Source organism: Myotis yumanensis, unplaced genomic scaffold (genome assembly GCF_028538775.1).
Source record: "Myotis yumanensis isolate MYYU_CA2020_CCGP unplaced genomic scaffold, mMyoYum1.0.hap1 SCAF_12, whole genome shotgun sequence".
Classification (NCBI taxonomy): domain Eukaryota; kingdom Metazoa; phylum Chordata; class Mammalia; order Chiroptera; family Vespertilionidae; genus Myotis; species Myotis yumanensis.
Genome location: NW_027223763.1, coordinates 29280681 through 29305470, shown reverse-complemented (window position 1 = coordinate 29305470; position 24790 = coordinate 29280681). Strand labels below are relative to the sequence as shown.

The window sequence follows — 24790 nt, the reverse complement described above, 5'->3', positions numbered from 1 at the left end:
ATGGTGATATTGTTACATCCTTGTCTTCCATATAAGCTTAACCCACAGCCTAGAAATAAAACACTCACTGAAAACAGTCCAGAGAATCCTGTGAAAATTGTTGGTGTGATATAATTCTAAAGAATGTCAGGGTCCGCCAGGCTATATGGAAAGCTGTCTGCTCTTTTGTGTTACTTTCACAAGCAAAAAAAAGGGAGAGGGGAAGTGTTAGTGGTTCCTGAGAAATATGTTCTAATTTTAGAACTCCATATATTAATGGTTAGCAGCCTTTCCTCTCACAGCGGTAGCAGAGTAAAATGGTTGGGAACTTGTAGTCTGAAGTCAGAATACCTGTATTTCAATCTCACCTCCACACATAGTAGCTATGTAACCTCAGGCAAGTTGTTTAACCTCCTGTGCCTCATTTTCATCACCAGCAAAATGTAGAAACTAACAGTACATACCCTCCAAGATATGGTCTGAAAATTAATGGCTAATATATCTAAAGTGTCTAGACTAGTACCTGGCACTTTGTTTTAAAATGATAGCAAACACTAGCTGGCGTGGCTCAGTTGTAGAAGCAGCCCGTGTACCTAAGGGTCATGGGTTTGATCCCTGGTCCAGGCAAATACCCAGGTTGCAGGTTCAATCCCAATCCGGGTGCATGCAGGAGGCAACCACCCGGTTGATGTTTCTCTCTCACATGGATGTTTTTTCCCTCTCTCCCTCTCCCTTCCTCTCTTTCTAAAAATAAATATAAATATAAATATTATATTTATTCCTATATAATAAAAGGCTAATATGTAAATTGTCCCCTTGATGGGGAGTTCGACCAGGAGCCGGGCCAGCCGGCCAACCTCCCAAAGCCCCCACCCCCTGCACCAATTCCTGCACAGGGCCTCTAGTATTTAATAAAGAAAGAAAGAGCCCTAGCTGGTTTGGTTCAGTAGATAGAGCGATTGCCTGCGAACTGAAGGGTCCTAGGTTCAATTCCAGCCAAGGGCACATGCCCAGGCTGTGGGCTCATCCCCAGTAGGGGGCGTGCAGGAGGCAGCCAATCAATGATTCTCTCTCATCATTGATGTCTCTCTCTCTCTCTCCCTTCCTCTCTGAAATCAATAAAAATATATTTTTTTTAAAAAGAAAAAAGTGATAGCAATATGTAGCACCATATTTACCTTATATCCCTCATTGGTAAGTTCCATGTTGCTAAGGACAAAGCAGGCTCTTTTTTTATCCTCTAGAACAGTGTGTAACAAATACCAGATGTTCAAAAAAATTATGTGAATTGTATTTGAGATATAGAAACTGAATGCACAAGAAAATGAAAGTCTGTATAAAATGTAAATGCAATTAATTTAAACAAAAGGGTTCTTGTCATATTATTTACGTGCCTTCAGTTATTTCTTTAGGACTAGTGGCTAGGGCTCTATGACCTGATCTTTTCTCTCGCCCTCGTCAGAGCATGTAGTTTGGGGTAGGGCATGTTACACGCATTACCGAACTGCTGGCCTCCCGACGAGCTGGCTGTTCAGATAGTCTGAGGGAAGAGGCTGCTGCAGCAAAAAGTGGGTTACATACATTACAGACAGTACGGCTCTGCCCTTGGAAACGAAAGGCCCATAATTTAGGAAAACGCCCCGGGAAGAGCTGGGCCAGCCCAGCATTCTGTGACCGCTCATTTGGACCTTCCTTCCGTAGGGGCGTCCTGCGAAGGTGAGTGCCCGGCCAGGGTGGCAGGCCGGGATGCCCGAGTGAGCAACTTGGGAGGGGAGGTGGCGCCCAGACGGGGGATGCGGGTGCGTCACTCCCACTTCCCTAGCCAGGTGCGGGCCCCACGAGCGCGGGCGGGCGGGCGCTGACAGCAGCCTCGGCCCGGCCGGGACCCTCCCGGGGCGCCTCCTCCCGGAGGCCACTGACCTTGCCGCGGGCAGCCGCGCTGGCGCAGTCCCCGCGCCGCAGAGCCGGGCGCTGGCCGGGGGCGCCTTTCCACGGTCCCCCGGCGCCTCACCCCGGTGCCAGGTCGCCGCTGAGCCGCGAGGGCCGAGCCCGGAGGCACAGGGGGCGGGGCGGGCGCACCCCCGGCCCCGCGGTGGTCTCGGCGGGCGCACGCGCCGCAGTCCCGCAGGCGCGCGGGGCGGAGGGCGGGGAGGGTGGGTGTGCTCCGAGCGCGCACCGCCGCCGCCTCAGCCTGCGCTCCGCCCGCGCCGCGGCTCCCGGCTCGGCCCCAGCACCCAGCGCCCCGCACGCCGGCTCCCCAGCGGCCATGGGCGACGCGCGGCCAGCGGTGTAGTCCGCCACCCCGGACCGCGTCCCGCACCCTGACAGTCCGGGTAAGCGGGGGCGGGGGCGGGGGGACCCTGGGGGACTCGGAGGTGCTGTGCGGAGGCCGCCCCGCAGGGGTCCCTGTGTGGATGGGTAGACCTGACTTCTGCTGCCTCCACCCTTTGGGAGCGTCCCCGGGGTGAATGGAGACTCCCAGGGCCGCTCTGCGCTGGCTGCCATGCGGAAGCCCGTGGCATCGTCCCCAGAGAGCGGCTGTGTGACTGCGGGAGGGCATGGGTAGTCTCTGGAGTTGCCCCAGTGGAAGATCATTTGGGAACAGGGGGGACCCTCCGGGAGCCTCCGAAGCCTGCGCGGTGGGGGTGGACCCCACAGAGGACCAGTACTTCCAGGGGGACCTGTCTGAAAGGAACCTATGCCTGGGAGGAGAGGGTCCTGCTGTGGGATCCTGGCCAGGAGGAACTGCCCATATGCCCGGAGGACTTGGGCCTTGACCGCCCTTCGGACTGAATGTGCCCCAACTTGTGTCCCTCCGGGGTGGCACCGAGGTGGGGACCTTGTAGGGCTGCTGCCTTTGTCCATTGCCCCTCATTAGGATTTTTGCTCTTGGTGGTAGCCCAGTTGGCTGCAAGCTGGATTTCGGTGGAGGCAGGAACTTCTGTAAGAGCTCAAGGCTCGAGGAAGGGAAGGACCAGTGAGGCCTCCGAAGCAAAGGAAGGAGATTTGAATCCCTGGCGTTGACCATGAGGGAGAAGTAAACTCAGGTGCAACAACCGCATCTGGCAGGTCCTGGCAGGAAAGGCCTTTGAAGGAGGGAAGGAAGGAGAGGTAGGATTCCTGAGCACCTGGGTGCCAATCCTACACCAGGGATGTTTAGCACCTTATATAATCCTTACAGCAGCCTTGAAATTATCTCCTGTTAAACATTAGACTCTTTAGACTCAGAGAGGCTTAGCAATTTGCCCAAGGTTACGAAGCTTGGAATCATGAAATCTGTGTGGTGTTTTGTTGTTGTTGTTGTGTGTGTGTGTTTAGTTTATTTGGGGGAAAGTATCCGGGAGAGGCAGAAATCAGAATGTATGTTTTTAAACACGTTGCATTAAGGCACCACGCATGGGGCTTTGCCGTCGTGTATGCTCAGGAAGTGTGATGATGAACTAAGAGGATGCGGAGATTTTCCCTCAGGGTGAGACTGCTGCGGGAACTGATTCCCACTGAATCTCCAGGTTTCAGGGTGTGGCTTCCTCCACTGGCAACCTCACTGTGAGATGCCTCTGGCTGGCTCTGGGCTTGATTGGGTTTGGAAGAAGCCTCTGGGTGTGGTCTCTGACAGGACTTGCTCCTCAGAACTAGGGGAACCCTTCAGAGGATGGAGTGACCTGAGACAACCCTCCCAGCTACAGAATCCTTGAGGGAGAGAAGGGGAGACAGGATCATTTTTAGGAAGCATGACCCACTGTCCGTGGCCATCTAACTACATGCACCAGCAGACACTGGTCCACAGGTACCACTCAGGACACTCGTGCCCCATAGTGCCTCAGCATGAGGAGGAGGAGGGTGGGAAGGTGCAGAACCAAGGACGCTTAATGTTGTCTGGGGGACTGCAAAGGGTCTGCATCTGACATGGTAATGCACCCCATCTTGCCCCCTCAGCTGTGGTCTTGCTTTCATTCCACCTGAATCCTAAGGATGTGAATTTGGGAATCAAGGATAGACTAGTTTCTTGTCCAAAAAAAAATGAAAAAATAAAAAATGGAATTGTGCGGAAGCTAAGCAATGGAATTCTCCACAGAGCCATTCCGAGAGAGCTTTTCTGTTCCCCTTCCTCTCTTCTTCCACTCACCCAAACCTACTGACATCTTCCTTTAATAGAAGTGGCTTCCTCGGGCTGGGGTTACACATAGTGAGAAGAGAGATCAGGCCTGTGAGAAAACGGGACAACCTGTTTTGCCCATTGTTAGCTTTTCTTTTTTAACCTGATGGCCGCCCGAAGCCTGGGTGTGGCACCTCCTGGACAGCTCCAAGGAGTAAATGGACAAAGGTTTATCTTAGCACCTCCCCACTACAGAGCTGTTTATAATCCCCTTTCAGTTCAAACCCCTCTCATCAGTTTAAGACACCAAAATAACAGGGATATATCTTTTTAAAGGAAATCAGAAGAAGCAAACCTGCAAATATGATCTTTGCTCCAATTCGGAGATTTGTCGTTTGAGTTTGATTCCTAAACTGTTCTTTTCATTGAGGGCTCTTGGCATCGCACCCACTCATAACCCTGGAAAATTTGCCGGATGGCTCCAGATGCTCCCCAAATACTGGACCTTGGATATCGCCTCCTAAGAATACGGTCTAACTGTCCCCTAATCACAACATGAGCTTGCAAACCAAATCATTCCAGAATGGGTGTGAAGGATGTAACCAGGTGCCTTAATCATCTCAAAGAAAAACAAAACAAAAAAAAATGATCTTTACAAAGGGTAAGACAAGGGGAGAGAATGGCCCAACCAATCTCACTCAGGTGTATACCAATGTCCTGGACAGTCTTTAATCTTCCAAATCTTCTCTGACCACATTCTTATGATTTTCTTCCTCCCACATTTGCCATCTTTTTGACAGTGCTTCCTTTTCCTCAAACATGAATAGTAGGACCTTCCCTAGTCCATTTCCCCCTACTCCCTATATTCCCCCCCTCAGTATACCTGTTCCTAAGGGAATCATATTTATGCAAATCGTTTCCTTTCTCATAGCTACAGAATCGATGATCTCTTAGTCCCACATGCTTTTCCCAGTAGTGCTCTTGGTTTCTGCCACCCTCACTTTCCAGATTGATTTATTCATTGCTGATGGGACATCGTTATCCACTCCACCCCTCAATCTTAATGACCAGTGCTGACAGGAATTATTTACCGGCTTTGGACCAAGAAACCAAGACCATCAGTGTCCAGCTGGAGACATGATTATTTTTTCCATTATAACCTCTCCCTCCATCCTCCTTCCCTTCCAGCAATCCCCTCAGAGAACCACATATGTTTACTAAGTGCACTACTTACCAGGCACTATGCTAGGTAATAATGAGAGTTCCTTGCCCTTGAGGAGTTCTCATAGAATCAGTCTGCATTTCTTTCATCATTTACTATAAAGAGTAAGAAAAGTGAGGGGGAAATTACAGCTTCGCAGAGTATCCACAGGAGTCAGTGTGGCGTATGCCTTTTCCCAAGCATCACTGAAATGCAACCATTCTCTGCCTCCTCTGGCGGCTCATTCTTAGCCCCCCTACCATTGCCCTGCCCACGTTACCTTGAGTAAACTGGCCACACTCTTGACTTCTTACGATAATATGACAGTACCTTATATTTGAATAACATGTTACCATTTACAAAGCCCTTTTATATACATAACCTCTGGTGTGAGAAATGTTTCATGTTACTGGGGTTTTCTCACTAAAACAACAGGGTGTAGGCTGGCTGGCTTGCTTGCTTTCCCTTTTCTTTTTTTCTTTTTCTTTTTTCCCTTCTAATCAGGCTTATGGGTCTCCCAGAGGGAAAGGAAAAGCCCCAATGATTCACTACAGTCACCTCTTACCAGCTCTTAGGCTATAAAGAGGAGTTTCCTGCTGGGTGGTCAGCCCTGGGGCTTATCAGAGCTATCCGCTTCCTGACCGCAGAAAACCCAATTCTCTGGGGTTTCTTTTCTCCCTGAAGATCACATTTATATGCTCTTTTAAACAAATACTTTTAAGCCTACTATCTCAAACCATTTCTTTAGGCTGTTCCTTATGTGAACGCAGGTTTCCTCGCCTATTACGATTCAGCACCCAGCTGGCTTCATACCATCTGAGCCGTGATGGGAGTCCCCATATAGCTCCATGCCTTGGCATGTGCTTTTACCTCTTCCTGGAATGCTTTTTTTCTCCCTTATCCACTGGGGTAACTCCCACTCATATTTCAAAATTTAGCTCAAGCAACACCTCTTTTTTTTAAATCCCATACTTATGCCCCCTACACACACACATACACTGCACTCTCAGGCTGAGTGAGGTTCCGTTTGTCATTCTACCGACAGTTCAGTGCTTGATTTGTGCCTGGTACAGAGTAGGCTGCATTCATTAAATATTTGTGGACTCCACAAACAAACAGGTTGTGATCATCGTGGTGTCATAAGGGCATTAACTGGGGCTGAATAGGTGTTCCAGGGCCCCAGCGCAGAGAACGAGGAGTGCCTCTCCATCTTACTGAAAAGCCCTGCTGGCGAAGTGCAGTCACACCAGCCAATCACGGATGGTGTGCTGTTCCTTAACTGCTGCTCTGCTTCTGTGGGAAGCTAGCACTGTAGCTTTTCATGAAGACTCATCCCTGGCCCCCTGAGGCTAAAGATCATGCCATAATTTTGTCCTCATGTATATTAGAGCCGTGTGGGCTTTCAGAAAATATTAGACAACAACAGGCCCTCCCTCACATCTCATTCTCTTGAGCTGAGCGCAGGAAGACAGCTTTGCTCATTCTTCAGCCCTTCTCCTTGGAGACCCCTCAAGAGCCAGCCCTGTGCAGTTGGAATGACCGTGCCTTCCCGGGCTGACGGAAGCCGGTGCTGCAGTGCTGGCTGAGCACCGGCGAATGGAGGGAGGTTCCAGGTACACCCCGTTAGGGGTCTGTAAAACATGAAAACTGAACGTCTGTAGGCTCCTGCCAAGCAACAACATGGCTGAGTAGAGCAGGAGCACGGTCGTGAGGCACCGGATTCCTAAAGCCACACCTAGTCACTGGAGAACAGCCAGACCATTTGGGGCTTGAATTTCCTCAAAGACCAGCAGAAGGTAAGGGGACTCTTTCTGGTGGTTTTTGTTTAAGGTCTCAAGGGAGATGTTAATGTCCACAGTGAGTTTAAAGCCTGTCCTGTGCGTTCTGCATTTTTAGGCCCAGGTTCTGCTTGTATTTCAGTATCCTTGTGGCTGGTCATCTTCTATGTGAGGTATGTGGCTTTCTCTGAGGCTGTCTTTCAGGCACATGCTCCCTGGAGCCAGCTGTCAGATACCTTGAAGCTTTCATCTTATGGGCAGATGCTGTGGTGCGAGGTGTCACCAGCCAAAACCCAGCCCACACCAAGCCGAGGGCTTCCGGCACATGCTCTTAGGCAGCTGCCCTTTGTGGGCCAGGCCACAGTGCCGGGGACCATTAAGTTTGGTAATATGAGTCTCTTTTCTTAGCATTGTGGTTGTAGACACTGACTGAATTCCAAAATTCTGGAATTTGTCAAAGAAATTACCCTGTTGTCAAAGAAATTACCCATAACTATTATATGGTTACCTGTTCTCACCCCCAGTAGCCCTGACTCACTACTTAGGGTGGTTCACCTCTGGGGAAGCAGAGTAGATGAAATGAGCTGGTGACTGTGCAGTTTCTAGAACTGAGTTTTGAAAATTTTGCCAGATCAGTCTCTCTGGACAACGCTGAGGAAGAAAAAGGCGGCTAATACCATGATCTCAAATAAACTTATGTTGCCCCATCATCTCTGCAACATTTACTCCAACAAAGATTTCTAGAACACCCACTCCCTGGAAAGCAGGGGAACCATCTAGATTTTTCTCCCTCTTGGTCTCAGTGAAAAACTAGGATTCCTTTTCCCACCTGCTCAATCCACTCTGTTGGTTTTCCTGTCCCTCAACTCAGAGGTTTTCTTTGTCTCGCTCCTGCCTAGGGAAGCCTCATAACCATCCAAGCAATCACTTTTAGTTGCTTTTGAGCCTTTTCCAAACAGCTGCCATTCCCATATCAAGAATCAGCTGAAAGCGAGCAAGCCGCATGCCAAGCGTGGAGACTCCTGCCCAGTAGGAAGGCTGTGCCCCAGGCTCATCACAGCTATGAATCTTTATGGCCTTCCTATTTCTCTACCAGCTCTGGCTGTGGAGCAGCTCCTCCTCCTCCTATCCCCTCCACGTTGCCCTTATAAATAATCCCACTGCCGGTGTAAGCACGGGCTCTGCGGAGAATGGGCGTGTCTTGCGCACACATTCCAAGCTGCACACATATGCCTCACTGCCTGACAAATACATCTAGACAGACTTCTCTTACCCGAAGAAAGATTCTGGTTGTCATCTATTTTCATTTCCTCCAGATCAGACAGCCCTATTCTACCTTCTGCCTTCTTATCCTTCTGCCATTCACACCACCTGCTCCTGCCCCCTGAGGGTTTTTCCAAGCCTTCCCTAGATACCACAAATTCTCTGACAGTCATAGCATTCTTAGGACAATGTCTTTTTATCCCTTTCATCCTTGTTAGGGAGGCAGAAAGCCCCAATTATACCCACCAGCCAAACAAGTAATCATTAGGTATAATTTATGGGACCTTTGTAACTTGATTTCCTTTTAACCCTCTCTTCTTCCTAGGATTTCTTCCAGCACAGGAGAGGCCAGGTTTTTCTCACCAGGCATGTGTTTTTCCCATCGCTAATCACTACCACTTGTTTCTCTGGAAATTAGACCTGATGTTGTCAATTTCTCAAACACTGATGGTACACATCGTGAATATTTCAGCACATTTTTGCTGTTAGTCAAGGTGTCTTCTGTATACAGGTTTGAGCCTCTCCGTTAAGCATTGAGGATTATAGCCTCAGTTTTGAAGCCTAATTTTGTTGTGTCCTCACAATTTATATCAAAATTAAAGCCATGTCCATTCAAATGACTTGGTATCTTGTTTGGATTTTTATGGTTTCTTTTTAATGGTTCTGCTCTGTATTATCTGCATTATGGGCCTAGAAAATCGAACCGTCTCAGGTAAAATGAAGAGCAGTACTCCAAGATCCTGTGGTTAGGACTAGAAAGTCCTTTTTTATTTGTGTTTATGTTTGTTAGTTTTGCTGGTGGATGTCATCTTCAGTCTTCATTGAAATTACTTTAAGGATAAACCCAACATCATTGCAACATCATGACAAACAACTGAGATGTCTTAATAGTGATTTGCATTATCCTGACAGAGAATAATGATTGTAGCAAGATCACATTGTGTTGGGGGATATCTGTGGTTAGTTTGCTGATACACTATTAATAAGTCAGTTCACTTTCAGAGTAACCCTTCTAATTGGCTAGTCTTTGTTCAGAACTCTTATTACACATTATCTGAAAAAGCCAGTAAGAACCAAAAGCATACCATTGATTTTCCTCCACTGAATCAGTCTTGGAAAAGTGAATTGTATATGGTTATTCCAGGTCTCCACATAAGTGTTTTTTGAACTTTTTTTTCCCAACCCATGTCTTCTTGCTGATAAACATAAATGTGATGACTGCTCCCTGAACTTCTGATACAACTTCTGGCAGGGGCTTCCCAAACTATTTAGGGAGCTAGTACCTTCTATATATCCCCAACAGCCAAGAAGATACTGTAAATATCCGCTGTATTACAGAGCATGTTTCAAAAGAAGGGGGGTAATGGCTTTTAATATTTGTTTTCCAAACACATAATTGATGTGCTTTTCAATTCACTCATTTATCCCCCCTCCTCTGGCAGTTTCTTTATTTTTTTTAATGTTTTTTTTGATTTTAGAGAGAAATGAAGGGGGGGAAATAGAGAGAGAGATGAGAGAGAAACATAGATCAGTTGCCTCCCACAACCAGGGACCGAACCTGCAATCTGGCATGTGCCCTGACCAGGAATCAAACCAACAACCGTTCAGTTCACAGGAGGATGCTCAACCAGCTGAGTCACACTGGCCAGGGAACCGGGAGTTTCTTATAGACACCTCCCACCTGCCCAGTTCACCACTTAAGAATCATTGCTCTAGACTGCATTCCTGTTGAGGTTGTTTCCACCTTTAAATAACTGTAGACAATTCCCTAATAAACATTATTTTAAATATGTCTAAAGGGCAGAAGATCAGCCTTTCATAGAGTAGGGTTTTCTTCAAAGAGTAATATTAGTAGCTGTCCACCTCAGCTAGACCTCCTAACCACATAGATTCTTAAGACAAGCTTGAGAATTCTGTTCTTATATCACTTTCGCCAGGAGGAAAGTTACCTTATACCCCACAATGTTGTCCTTGTCTTTTATAGGTAACCATCTTTAAATCAAAAGACAAATGTGTAGCCCTGGCTGGTGTTTCTCATTAGTTGGAGCATCGGCCCGCGGACGACAGGGCTGCGGGTTCAATTCCTGGCCAAGGGCATGTACCTGGGTTGCAGGTTTGATCCTCGACCCCAGCTGGGGCACGTGTGGGAGGCAACCAATTAGTGTGTCTCCCTCACATTCCCTGTCTCTCTCTCTCTCTTTCTCTCTCTCTCTCCCTCCCTCCCTTCCTCCCTTCTACTCTCTCTAAAAACAATGGAAAAAGTATCCTCGGGTGAGGATTAACAACAAAAGTGTAGTTCTCTAATCAAAAATGTAAAATGATCCTAAGGCTGTGTTTTTTTCAAATTGCAAGTCCAGACCCATTAGCAAGTCATGAAATCATTTTAGAGTCACTATCAGGGTTATTTTTAATGAAATAGAATAGAGGAGATAGAAAATCTCAGAGAACAGCACGCATAGTAAAAGTAGGATTGTTTCACAAAAGTTTGGGTTCAGTTTCAGATCTATGAACATGTGTTTATAACTATGTGTGTACAGGGTCACATCATAAACTACATTTCTTGCTATGGGTCACAGTTAAAAATTTTGAAAAACATACCACAAAAGGTTTCTGAGGAAAATATTGTGGCCTTGGAAATAGTAATTGATCATGAGGAAGGTCTGCAGTGAAGGTTGCGTGTCATTTTGCATTGTCCCTCTTGGTGTGTCGTGCCTGTTCCTGCTCTTCTCACTGCCTGTTGGGACTTGCTTTCCCACCTAACTATAGAGCACAGCTGTGCTTGTGAGGGGAACATAGGCCCTTCCTCTTCAAGAATCTCCTAGGTCCATAGCCTCCACAAAAGCTCTAACATACACATGTGCCTTCCTCTCCACCCCAAACCCTCAACCCCACCCTGGCTGGATACCCTCATTAGGTCACATTTTTAAAGAATTGTACACTTGAAACCTATATAATTTTATTAACCAATGTCACCCCAATAAATTCAATAAAAATTATTTTAAAAAATAAGTCAGACAGAGGAAGACTGAATGAAATACTCTATAGTCTCACTTATATGCGGAATCAAAAGACATTGAACTCATAGAAACAGATGGTTGCCAGGGACTGGGGGATCGGGGGAAATGGGGAGATGCTGGCTAAAGGGTAGAAACATTCAGTTACAAGATGAGTAAGTTCCAGGATCTAAGGTACAGCATGATGACTTCAGTTAACAATGTTGTATTATATACTTGAAAGTTGCAATAAGAGTTCAACTTTAATGTTCTCACCATAACAACAATATAATAATTATGTGAGGTAAAAGATGTGCTAAGTAACATTATTATAGTAAAACTTCACAATCCTATATAATAAAAGGCTAATATGCCAATAATCCAAACGGCGGAACAACCCAACAACTGGTAGCTATGATGTGTGCTGACCACCAGGGGGTGTGCACAAAACATGGCGGGCATTGGCCACGGCGGGATGGTGGAGCAGGTGAGCAAGGGCACCAGACCAAGGCGGGGCTCCGGTCGCTGTCTTCCGGGTGAGCCCCTGGTGGTTCCTGAAAATTCTTTGCTCCCACACGCCACAGTCCCACTTGGTGCTTGCGCCTGCTGCCAGCACTGGCCCCACACGCACCGGCTGCTGATGCCCAGCGCCAGCCCTGATCACTGGGCGCCATCAGCGGGAGCAAGCAGCGGCTGCCAGCCCTGATCATTCCTGAAGGCTTCTCCACCTCCCCCTGCTCCTAAAGGGCGATTGGGGCAGCAGCGGCCACTTGCACCCACTGACAGCGCCGGCCCGCTCACACCCGCTGCTGGCGCTGGCCCCAATCGCTCTGTGCCTTCAGTGGTGTGAGCGGCCTGCGCTGTCAGCGCATGGGAGCAGAGGCGGGAGCAAGGCTGCCGGCATACAGGGGACCAGGGGCCATAGCAGGAGGGGCTGGGCTGGGGCTTGGAGGATGGGCCGAGACCCGCCCCTGTGCCCACCGCAGCCTTGTGGCCCACAGTTCCTTTCAAGGTGCATGAATTTGTGCACTGGGCCCTGTGTGTGTGTGTGTGTGTGTGTGTGTATCAAATCATCACATTGTACACCTTAAATTTACACAATGTTATATGTCACTTATATCTCAATAAAGCTGGGAAGTAAATATAAAACTGCCCTCTCTCTCTTTACCCTTGACCAATCAATTATTTTATTCCTAAGTTTCTCCAATTCTATTTACATGGTATCAAATACACTTAGTCATCATCATTGCTGCTGCCATCATTTCCGTTTAAACCCTCTACATCTTGCCTGGACTATTATAATAGCTTTCTAATTGGCCCTAAGCTTTTCTCCTACCCTCAGTCACCTTTTCCCACAAACAGAGGGTAACTTCTGACCCATCCTTCAGGATCCACGCTGGCTCCCAGTAGTGTGGTCTCACCTTCGTTTAAGCACTTCAGCACTTTGTCTTATTCTTCTTTGAGATTTAATATTAAGTAGCTTGAGTGGCAAGACTTCTCCTGTCTTCTGTTTCCTGTGATGAGTGGTTAGTGCCTTGCACAAAGTACTGTTCAATAAGCCTTGATTATAATGGTTAGAGAGCAAGGCTAAAATGGACCCTGCTCCACTTTACGTAGAACAAGCACCCCCCCCCCCCCCCGCCCCGCTGAATCCACTAAGGCCCCTCAGGCTGGGAAATAGCAAACAGCTTTGCAATGCGCCCTCACTTTCCAATGCCATGCTCTGCAGAGGAAGAGCAGGGATGACGTTACTTTTTAACCTGTAAAGGATATGGACCTTTCTTGAAAGGTTCAGAAAAATCAAAGCAGAAAAATGTGGGAGTGACATTAATGAAGCCTCACAAATGTGAGAAGCACCTTAGAGCTTGTCATGGGCCAGTTGTTGGGTGGGCTGAGATAAACAGACCCCTACAGAGGCACAGCTATTAATTAGGGGGCAAAGGAGAGTTTGTGACTTTGACCACATGGTAGCGTTTCCTGGCTACCTATTCGGGAATCCTCTGGAAATAGGAGTTCATTCATTCTGACTCAAAAAGTAGGCATTTGATGTGGATTATCCCTGGGTGGGTTGTGCACAGCTCTTACTGGAGGAGCTTCCCTTAAATCAGAAGGCTGAAATATGTTGCTGTAGTCTTACATTAAGCCTTGGGTCATCTTGTGGGGCAGAAGAGAGACTTGGGCTCTGAGGTCTCCAACTACCTCAAAGTAGCGGAGGCCTGGGATCCCTGAACCTAATTGGCTTTGGGACAGGACAGATGATAGAAATACCATTGTGCTTCCCAGTCTACTAAGCACAGGTAAGCCCATAAACTAATGTTATCTTCATGACAGCCCTATGAAGTACAGTGAGCAAAGAGCCTCATTTCATAGATGGGGGGGGAAAACCAAGTCACAAGACCAGTCAGAAGTAGCACCAAGGTCTTCTGACTCCTTAACAATTGCTCTTTCCACCCCACTACTACTGAGTTTAAAAAAAAAAAAAAAGAAAGAAACTGCACTGGCCTGTGTTTCACAGTGGTTAGAACATCAGTCCACATACTAAGGGTCACAGGTTCAATTCCCGGTCAAGGGCGCATACCTGGGTTGCAGGTCTAATCCCACCCAGTCAGGGCACGTGCAGGAGGCAACATATTGATATGTCTCTCTCACATCAATGTTTCTCTCCTTCCCTCCCTTCCACTCTCCTTCTAAAAGAGAGAGAGAGGGAGGAGGGAGGAAGAGAGAGAGAGAGAAAGAGAGAGAGAGAGAGAAACTATTTAATAACATTTGCCACTTAAGTAAATGCTTGAAACTGATTGGCTCAACATGGTCAGCCATTAGCTGAGTCCGGGCCCCTCTGCTTTTTGCTCACAGAGCCATGGGGGTGTTGATGTCCAAGCGGCAGACAGTGGAGCAGGTGCAGAAGGTGAGCCTGGCCGTGTCTGCTTTCAAGGATGGGCTGCGGGACAGGCCTTCCAACCAACGCACAGGTGAGCTTCCAGGGTCCCACCATGACACTGTAGAGGGCTCTGTCCAGGAGGTGCAGGAGGAGAAAGAAGCAGAGGCAAGCACCTCCGTGCTCCAAGAAGAGAGCAGCAGCAACCGTGCAGCCTGGGAGAGGCTCCGAGATGGGCGTGGAGTGGAACCTGAGGAGTTTGACAGGAACAATCGTTTTACCCCTCCTGCCTTCATCCGCCCAACCCGGAAGCTGGATGATGACAAGCCTCCAGATATCTGCTTGGAACCCAGAGAGCCTGTGAGTGTCCAGTTAGGGAAGATTCACCAAGTTTTAGACCTTCTGAGGATCAGGAAGCAGGACAGGGAGGCCTGGGTATGGTTAAAGTGAGACTCAAAACCAGAAAGATGGCATTCACTCTAGAACCATCTTTGAATTTCTTCCACAAGAATAAAATTGTTAGTTACATTCTGGATTAGTCTTAGTGAAAGACTTGAGGCAGTAGGTGACAAGGACTGCTACCATGGTAGGTCTTCTGCCAGCCTTCCCACCTTAGGGATAGTACTACCCCGTGTAGGGAGCATTTGGAAATTAGTGGGGTGGGGAGAGTATGGGGAGGTCACAGTAACTGTGGGAGTTGCTACTGGTATTTGGTGCCAAGAAAATCAGGATGCTAAGTGTCCTGCAATGCCTGGGACAATCTCTCACAACAGATTATTCTTTCCAAAAATGGTAGTAGCATTCCTGTTGAGAAACATGGTCACACAGGCCTGAGCAGCTGGAAGAGCCTGCTGGTTCTTGTCTTCCAGAGACAAGATGAGAAATACTGCCTTAACACTGCCTCCAGTTGGAGCTGTTTCTCTAGGCTGCTCCAGGGAGACTCAGCCCTATATGGGTAGCTCTGCGCTTGGTGGCCGGAGGATCTTGCTGCACGTCCCCGTTCATTCCTGCCATCTTTCCCCAGGTCGTCAATGATGAGATGTGTGATGTCTGTGAGGTCTGGACGGCCGAGAGCCTCTTCCCATGCAGGGTCTGCACCAGGGTTTTTCATGATGGCTGCCTGCGTCGCATGGGCTACATCCAAGGAGACGGTGCAGCAGAGGTGACCGAGATGGCACACACGGAAACAGGCTGGAGCTGCCACTACTGTGTGAGCCGGGAATGCAGGGGCCGTGGGCTGCTGCACCTCAAGGACATGGCGCTTTTTCTGGAGGTCCAGTCTTAGAACACCGGTTTCTAGGCAGTGACCCGAAGAGTGTCCCAATAGTAGATATAAGGGTCCTAGAGCTAGGACAGGATTTCCCTACTTCAGTACTGCTGAGATTTATGCACAATAATTCTTTGTTGTGGGAGCTGTGTGCATTGTAGGATTTTTAGCAACATCCCTGGCCTCCTCTAGCCACCATCTAAACCAGTGGTTCTCAACCTTCCTAAGGCTGCGACCCTTTAATACAGTTCCTCATGTTGTGGTGACTCCCAACCATAAAATTATTTTCGTTGCTACTTCATAACTGTAATTTTGCTACTGTTATGAATCGTAATGTAAATATCTGATATGCAGGATGTATTTTCATTGTTACAACTTGAACATAATTAAAGCATAGTGATTAATCACAAAAACAATATGTAATTATATATGTGTTTTCCGATGGTCTTAGGCGACCCCTGTGAAAGGGTCGTTCAACCCCCAAGGGGTCGCAACCCACAGGTTGAGAACCGCTGATCTAAACACTAATGATTCTCAAATCTGTGTGTCCAAAACTAAATTTTCTCTGTCTCTTGGACTTATATTCATCTCTATGCTTTAAATGTACTTCATATTCAACATGCCCCCAAATGAACTTATCTTTCTCCTAAAACCTGTTCTCCTTCCATTTCTTATCTCTGTGAATACCACTTCACCCTACTTCCCAGTTACCAATCCCAACTTATTTCTCTCTTTCATTCCTCACATCTAGTAGGTCAACAGGTCCTATTGATCCAACTTCCTAATACCTCTCAACTCTCTCCATTCTCACGCTTTAGTTTAGCCGCTCATCTATACTATATACAGCCACCTAACTGCTCTCCATGCCTCCAGGCTTTGCCCCTCTAATCCATTTTTCACACAGCAGTCAAAAATTTCACCATTGCACTCTACACTTCAAAACCCTTCAGTGACTCCCCTTTGCGCTCAGAATAAAGGCCCAATTTGAGGGGTTCAATAAAGGGTATTTGAAGTATCATAGCCAGGCTTCTGCCTACCTCCCCTCCCTTTTATCATTCCTTCCTGCTCTCCCCACACACATACGCTACACTCCAGCCTTAGTGCACATCTCACAGTGTTACACACCACTGTGCCCAGCATATACAACGTTCTCAATGTGTTTACTGAAAGAACGGTTTGAGTTCTTTATGAAATGCACAAATGAATATTCATGAAATGTCTGCTTCCTATTCTTTGCTGGTATTTTAGGGGAGGAGGGAAATAACCTACTAGAAAGAATCTTTGATATTTTAAAGACTGTGATACTGTAAATGAATGTTAACAAAATAACACATCAGTGCTCTTTTGGAATTAAAACTTCTATGGCACCACAAAAAAAAAACCTCATTTGATTCTAGGAACTTTGTCATAATGGCATCTCTTTCAAAACCACTTTGGAGTGATACAACCCATTAGGAGCAGAGTTACAGTTAACATTATTTTAAGCTAAAATACCCTTGAGCACCATCTAACATAGAAGCCAGTTCCCTAAAATGGATAAAGATGGAGCTTCTCTGGTGGACGGGGCCAGGGATTCACAACTCCACTTTCTAGTCCATGTTCTCGCTTGCCATAGCTTCCTAAGGCACTGCCAGAGTACCTCAGAAAATAATTTTAAATAACTGTTTTAGTAAAAGGGACTCGGGTCTGGAGTCAGGATACCTGGTTCTGGGGAAGACCCTGCCCCACAGTTGAGCAACTCTAAGCAAGCCCTTTCCCCTTTCTCCTTGATTGTGAATGAGAGACTAGGTTTACACGATCTCAGAATTGCCCTCCAGTTGAAATACTGTTTCCATTTCTCTGGATCTTTGGCCTTTCTTTCTTACTGGCCTATGTGGCCACTGACTCAGCTCTTCCTTTTCTTTTTTCTCAGAACAATCTCAACTTGCTGCTAACTGAGGAGGAGATGTATAGCCTCACAGAGACCTTTCAGCAGTGTAAAGTCATCCCTGGTAAGGCCGGATGGTGCTGCTGGATAGAGAGGGGCTGGGCTGATTTCTCCATCATACTTTCCAGGATGAAAGGAATATCGTGGAATTTGGGGGTTAAGGGGTAAATAGGTCCCTGTTCCCAAGCTGTTGGCCAGCAGGGGCACCCACATCCAGCCACAGCCTGAGTCATTCCAGTGATGGGAGATAAAGACTCTACAAGAGCTGTGGATACAGGGGCTCTGGAGGGTACCCTAGAGGTGAATGGAGGTGCCCCATAGGATGAGGAAGGAGTGGGCATGGCTAGCATGTGGTGCCTCCCCATAGATTGCTCTCTGACGCGGGAGGACTTCCTGCGCTACCGCCACCAAGCAGCAAAGCGGGGGGACAGTGACAGGGCTTTAAGCGAGGAGCAAGAGGAGCAGGCAGCCCGCCAGTTTGCAGCCCTGGACCCTGAACATCGAGGACACATAGAGTGGCCTGACTTCTTGTCCCATGAGTCCCTCCTACTTCTGCAGCAATTGCGTCCCCAGGTAAGGGCCAACTGAGGTGAATGTCTATGGGATACTGGGTGACAGACACCTGGAAGCATGCTGGGCAGGTTGGGGGAACACTGGGTACTCTCTGAGTAGGGACCAGTACCAGAAAAAGGCTCAGGTTCCATCCAGTGGCAGGTGACCCAGTGCCTAGGCCGAGGAAACTGCCCAAGGAAGACTGGTCTGCACTGGACCCCACCGCGAATGTTGGTGTTACCAGAAAGGCTCTGGGCTGCCGCAAAGGGAGGTTGCAGAGGTGGTAATGGAGGTAAAATTCTCTGTGGCTTGACAGTTTACAAAATATTTTTACCTCCCAGATCTTAACTTGTCTCTTCTTCCTCAGAACTCTCTGTTAAGGCTTCTGACAGTCAAGGAGCGGGAGCGAGCCCGGGCCACCTTCCTGGCCTGGGGCAGTGGGAGCACCATCAGTGAGGCAGAGTGCCACCGTGCACGGCACTCCTGGTTCCACAAACACCTCCCAGAGGCTCCTTCCTCCAGCGTCAGGTCCGCTCCCTACCAATCCCTGCCCCCACGACATACCCTCCTCCTTTCCCGCCCAAGTGGCCATGAATAGGAAATGTACCTCCCGGCTTCGCCTGCCAACAGCCAGGAGAGGCTCCTCCTGTGCATTAGACAGAGGACAGTGACCCCTACTGGCCAAGGCCTGGGGCCGTCTCTACTCCAAACTGTTGTCCCATATCAGAAAGCCTAGACGTGCACACGGGTTCACCAGAGTTTGGGAGGGGCCCGGCTTTTCACTCCAATGCCCTTATGCCCAACAGCATCAGCCATGTGGGTCCCATAGCAGACAGCAGCCCAGCCAGCAGCAGCAGCAAGAGTCAGGACAAGGCCCTGATGCCCACAGAGCGTGAATCCAGGTGAGTGGGATCCCCTCAACTGGCTGTGTGCTCCCCCAACCACCCAACACACACAAGTAAGAGAGGGCATTACCCATTGTCACCCCCGAACAGTAAGTGCCCACCTTAAAAACCAGGCTCCAGGAGGGCACATTTGACCACGGATCCTTAGGGCCTGCCAGCTGGTCTGTCAGCTTGGAAGCACAGTTGGCCATAACCATGTCAGGCACAACCCAGGGCTCCCGGAGTTTTGTCCAACTCAAGCCGCACTGGCACTGGGATCAGGTCACATGAGCCTCCGGGCTCTGCAACAGCCTCACAAACCTGCCCTTGGATTCTATTCTAGATCTGTGGACTGGCCTACCTTCCTGCGGGAGAATGTCATCTACATCTTGGCTGCCCGCCCGAACAGCACAGCCATTCACCTGAAACCCCCAGGATAGCATGGAGCAGAGAAGCTGAATTCTGGGACAGTGGCGTTCTCTCCCTTTCCCTTCTCCCTCTCCCCCACCAACCTCTGGTACTGAGGCTTAGGAGGATGGAGCACTGCCAGCATCTCAGTTTTCCACCAAGCTTTATGGCACTGAAATCACCATTCCCCTCACAACAGAGGCAGTAAACGCACTGCCACAGGGAGAAGCCCTGGGAGCTGTGGCAGCACCCAGTCCTGGACACTCGCACCCACCTCCACATGATAGACTGGACCCACCACTGCACATGTATATGCCTGCACACTCACCCCTTGCAGCCCATGCCTTCAGAGACCTGGTTCTTTTGGTTTAAAAGGACCAAAGTTCCTTTGTGAAGCCACTGGTATAGATGAGGGGTCTTGACTCACCCCATTCTATTGGCCAGTTCCAATTCCATTAGATAAGACACTGGCCAAGCGATTCTTAATAAGGGGCATATCAGACCCACATGCTGTCCTGGAGATGCTGACAGGTTCCCTTTCCCCCATTGAAAATCCCTCCTGTGCTGAGCCACTGTTCTAGTGGGTGTGTGCTATGTCCCTCAGGGGTGTTGGGGTGGGAAATGGTTACAAACCACCACTGCACTTCAGCACATGATTTACTTAAATTCCAATTCCTGGTAACAGAGAAGGTAACGAGTCTGTGGAGTCTTAATTAGAAAAGGGGGAGACAGTCCCTCCCAGGGACCCAGAAGTCTAGGAACGTCTCAGCCAGGTCATTCAAGTCCTTTAAAAGTCTTTAGAAGAGCTGTCAAAAACCAAGGTGAGCCATCCCGGCCCTTGTTTTTCAGATGTGAGCTCACGGCCCAGAGCCCAGGGGGCCTGAATGGAATAAGTATGATGGCAGGAGTCACAGCCCTCTGTGTTAGATGCTTCACCCAAGTTACCTACCAGGGAGACCTGCAGCCTGAGCTCCAGTGAGGACAAGGTCTGGATGGGAGAAAAGAGGCGAAGGCTCATGCTTTTCCGTCCTTCCAGCTCAACTCGACTGTAGACCTTTGTGTGGAGAACAGAGCCAGCCTCTTGCACAGACCAAGAAAGAACAGCTCCACAGGAACTCTGAGGAGGGACTTCTTTCAACCGCCCTGGCAAAGAGGATAAGAGGCTGGACCGAAGAGGAGGATTTGCATCTCAGCTCTCTTAAGCAGATAAAATTCCAGCAAAGCCTCCCAGAAGGACTCAGTTTTCTCCCCATCCCTGAGATACGGCCTGAGTTGCTACTTCTCCCCACTGTTTGCTACATGTTCTTCTCCACCAGGATAAGGCCTGGGCCTAGAATGGGAGACCTTTGGGGACAAGCAGAGGCTGCCACAAGGCCACCAAGCCTGGCCTCCAAGCCCCAACAATCCTTCCTAAGTTCTCAAGTCAGTGCCTGTTGTGGGTCAGCCCTGGTCCTTGGGCTCAGGTTTCTGTTTCCAACCTAATGGCAGGTTTATGCTGCTGCCAGATCTGACTACCAAGAGTTATTTGAGAGGGGGCTGGCTCTATATGCAGAAGCCAACATATCTCCATTGCTCAAGTAATTTGTACTAAATTAGGTGTTTACAAAAGCAGCCGCATACAGCTCAGTGTTGTGGTGTTTAGAGGAAAGGGGGGGAGCCACAACCAGGAGTTTGGTATATGGTCTCCGGAAGAAACTGCCTGACCTGGAAGCAGGGTGAGAAGCTTCTGGGGTTGGATCATTTAGGACTAAAATGAGACAGATAGAAGATGAGACTGGGTTTGTGTGTATGACCCTGGAAAATTCAAAACCCACAGCTTTTTTTTTTATATTGATTTTTGTTTTTGTTAATCCTCACCCAAGGATATTTTTTCCATTTATTTTTAGAGTAGAAGAGACGGGGGGAGAGAGAGAGAGAGAAACATTGATGTAAGAGAGACCCATCGATTGGTTGACTCCCAAACGCGCTCTGCCTGGGCCCAGAGATTGCACCTGCAACCCAGGTACGAGCCCTTGACTGGGAATTGAACCCACAACCCTTCAGTGTGCAAGCCAATGCTCTAACCACTGAACGAACACACTGGCCAGGTCCAAAACCCACAGGTTTTTGTAAATATTTCCTACCCATACTCTCAGGACTGATCAGTAGGAGGGGTCATTATTCAGCCCAGGCAAAAGAAAGAGAAAGCACATGACTCAGGCTAAAGGACTGCATCTGAAGCAGCCAGGCCTAAGAAGATTAAAGCACATTAAGCGCAGGGCCTCCTGCTTACTCTCCTGGCAAATCACTTTCTACATCAATGGCCTTGGGCTGCTGGATCTCGTGGACAGGGCACTTTGAGTAAAGACACACTCTGGACTTTGAGAACTGACAGCTTTTTTTCTCCTGCCTCATCATCAGTCACAGGGACTAGAAGTCTACCCTCTTGTTCCCTGACCTTTACAGATCAAGGGGATGCCTGTCTCTCTGGAGATGCAGCTTCTAGCTTTCCATGGGTGAGTGGTGAAAGACCATGGGCCATGTCAGGCTAGCTGGATCCCTAGGCCTGGCTAAGCAGACCCCAGAGCTCTTCCACCACAGGATCAGGCCCATTTGGGATCACCTCTCCCTATTCCAGGACAGCAAGCTTCCTTGGTAGGGGTATGCTGCAGAGGGCCCAAGGGACATTGCCCGCAGCAAAAGGTAGAGTCCCCCGTCCACAGGAGTCCCAGGAAGCAGAAAAGCATCGAAAAGCAACCAGCTTCTTCTCTGTAGGCATCTAATGTTTTACCAAAGGAGAGGTTCCATAGTCCTCCCCGTCCGGCGTTGCAGAAGCCCCACCCCAGCCCCTGCTCAGGATCTCCCTTTGTAGTGTCCTAATCCATGGAGCCCTTTTATCAACCTAGTGAACTCAATTCTCTATCCTTTTCAAGCCCTTTCATCACTGTGACTGTCTGAAATTCTGCCAAGCACAAAAATTGCTGTCTGACTCTAATAAGGATAAGAGAAAATGTTTCAGTCTTTTCTTGGCAGCCCAAAACTAAGATCAGTGCTTTTCCCAAGAACTCCCCCCTCCGCCCACCAAGAGAAGCTGGAGTTACATATATGCTCCTCTGAAAACCATCTGCCCTAGGCCTGTTTTTCACCCAACCGTCCTCTTCCCCATGCTCAAATTTAAGGACAGGGACCTCTGGATGACACAATGAAGCTGCAGCAACAGAGGGTCAGCTGAGACAGTAGCTATGGCCACATGATGTCTCTAGGTCTGCTCCGTGGCTTCCTGTGCTAAGACCAGCCTTCCCCAACAGATCCAGGCTCTACACTTTTGAGCAATGATCGCTTTGGATCCCAGGGATGGAGCAGCTCCCTCACTCCTAGGTACTGACCCACTCTCAAGTGCTCTTCTTCCTTCGAGGACAGCCACAGCCAAAGCCATGAGCACATTGCCTCTTCCTGCCCTCAGCCCGAGTGACCGGGGCTGCAGGGCTGACACTGGCCTTTCTGGCCCTGGTGCTCCCTGTGGGATGTCACCCTGGCCTTTTTTGAGTGGCCAACTCTGGGGGTTCCCCCATTCCTATCACCAATATGGGAAGCACAGAATCAAACTGCCTGGGAAGAGGACACCTCACGGGGGGTAAGCCCAGGATTGTGCCTGGGCCTCTTAGGCCAAAGCACAAACTCAACCACTGCAGGTCTCACAGCTTTAGTAAGAGTGATGCCAGGAAGCCCTAAAGCCAAGAGGGAAGCTCAGCAGAAGCTGTCTGGCAGGGCCCCAGCCCAGCCCTGACCACCCCAGAGCCAAGAGTAACCTCCAGGTAGGACTGGTAGCAGGCTCTAGTGGCCCTGCAAGCATGTCCTCTTCCAACCAGCAGAGTAAAGGCGCTATGAGGCAGAACAACCTTGATGCCACAATTTCAGGACATCCTGGCAGCACCTGTAACCGCACCCTGTTCACCCCTCTATTACAGTGGAATAACACTGCTACTTTCTCCAGGCCATTTAGTTTGAATTTGCCCAGGATCTCTCTCTGGGCTCTTTCCTGCAGCCTAGACAATAGAGATCCCCCTGAGTGGAGGATACTAATGCACATGCCTGGACGGGGCACTTTCCCTGCTGTTGCTTTCCTGCTGCCACTGCTTTTGGCAACCTTCAAAAACAGCTTATAGAATTTCCACTAGACCCAACTAGCACTAAGGAAAACCTTGTTCCCTCTGGGCCACATGCCCTGACGACCCAGATCATGGAGACGGTGAAAGGTCTGGTCTGGGCCACCAAGAAGCCTAATCACAGTGTGTACAGAATGGGTTGGTGTGTCCACGGACATGAACAAGGTATAAGTATCAAGGCCTTTCCATATCTTAGCCTCCTTTGAAAGATGGCCGATGCTCTGTCTCTCAGCCAAATTCAGGCTTGTGAGGTGGGTTCTGAGAGCACTCGAGTAACAGTGGGGGATCCTATGTCCTGTGGTCCTTCATGCCCTTCCTATGTGCTTCTCTGAGGAAGGTAACTTGACAGTAGCTGAGGGGAACATCCCCAAGCCCTGTCTCCACATCATCCCAGCTGCATGCTCCTCCCCACGCTCAGCTTTCACTCTAGAAGGAGCTGATGCTCCAGGGGGTGAACACAGTGGAAATCATAATAAAGAGATTGTGATGCTATGTCAGCTTCCTGTTTCCTATTGTTTGGGGCATCTGGTGAGTTTCTGTGTGATTTCCTATCATTGGCCAATTCCTGAGTCTGAGTCTAAGACCGGAGCAGCTATAGCTTCCAAGAACACAATACACCATGGCTCTCTTTCTAAAGCTTTCTTGGTACTGACCTTCCCAAGAACTAAGTGATGTGTGGGAGTGGGAGGAGGCAAGGGTTCCATCACCAACACAGAGGGGATATGGAGGCACTGAAGAGGCCAGAGTTTTTGGAGAAACTGAGGAAGAGGTAAGTCTTCTAAGCCTGTCTGCTTTGTACTGTCCCATCCTTCCCATCAAGGGCCCATTTTAAACACTTTTCTCTTCCCAATTCCTGCTGAGCTACAAGTAGGGAAGCTAGTTGGCTGTGTTTTCTGCTGGTCTTCTGGGCCCTCCTTGGTCTGAGAGTTTCTTACTCATTCTTGCTAGTTGTTTTAATGTGACATAATATGGTTGGTTAACTGCAGTCTGGAGAAACTTTCAGAGGACGATAGAATCCCTACTCATCTCTTTACCCGGTAAGAACACAACCAGTACCTGTAGCAGGAAAGCATCTCCAGTCTGTGGCTCAGGGGCAGGTTCTCTGTCTCCAAGCCAAATACAAATAATTGTTAATATTTTTATGCACTGGGAAGTTCTAAGCACTTTCCATAAAGTAATTCCTCTTCAAAACAACCCTATGAGACTTGTATTACAGATGAGAAAAGTGAGGAACAGCGATGCTGAAAGTCTCTCAAGGTTATAGTCACATAGCTAGGAAGCAGGGGAACCAGGTAGTCGGGCCTCAGTACCCATGTTCTTCACCTGCCCACAGTTCCAGGCAGAGCTGGGGTACAGCCAATGGCCTCTGCCTAAAGTACACCTCAACAACAAACAGCTGCTGTGTGGTCCAGCACCTCCCCT

At 48.7% G+C, this 24790-nt stretch overlaps 2 protein-coding genes across 7 annotated transcripts in view; one reads left to right on the top strand and one right to left on the bottom strand.

The window, feature by feature from the left end:
- SPATA31F3 (SPATA31 subfamily F member 3) overlaps positions 1-1989 on the bottom strand; it is a 71596-nt gene extending 69607 nt beyond the window's left edge. The window contains exon 1 of the transcript XR_011473398.1: positions 1900-1989. The gene's annotated coding sequence lies outside the window, so the exon portion shown is untranslated. The remainder of the gene's footprint in view (positions 1-1899) is intronic.
- Positions 1500-23851, top strand: PHF24 (PHD finger protein 24). Of its 6 annotated transcripts, none has more exons than XM_070431299.1 (9): positions 1500-1695; positions 14164-14215; positions 14327-14545; positions 15210-15395; positions 17365-17443; positions 17747-17952; positions 18299-18459; positions 18738-18833; positions 19159-23851. In XM_070431299.1, exons 2-9 carry the CDS (start codon positions 14168-14170, stop codon positions 19253-19255), a joined length of 1092 nt encoding a protein of 363 aa, XP_070287400.1. In that variant the 5' UTR covers positions 1500-1695; positions 14164-14167; the 3' UTR covers positions 19256-23851. The 6 variants fall into 6 exon arrangements, with proteins under 6 accessions (XP_070287400.1, XP_070287397.1, XP_070287396.1 ...); XM_070431298.1 differs by lacking the exon at positions 1500-1695 and adding an exon at positions 6617-7072; XM_070431296.1 differs by having other exon boundaries at positions 14164-14545.
- Positions 23852-24790: the final 939 nt, after the last annotated feature.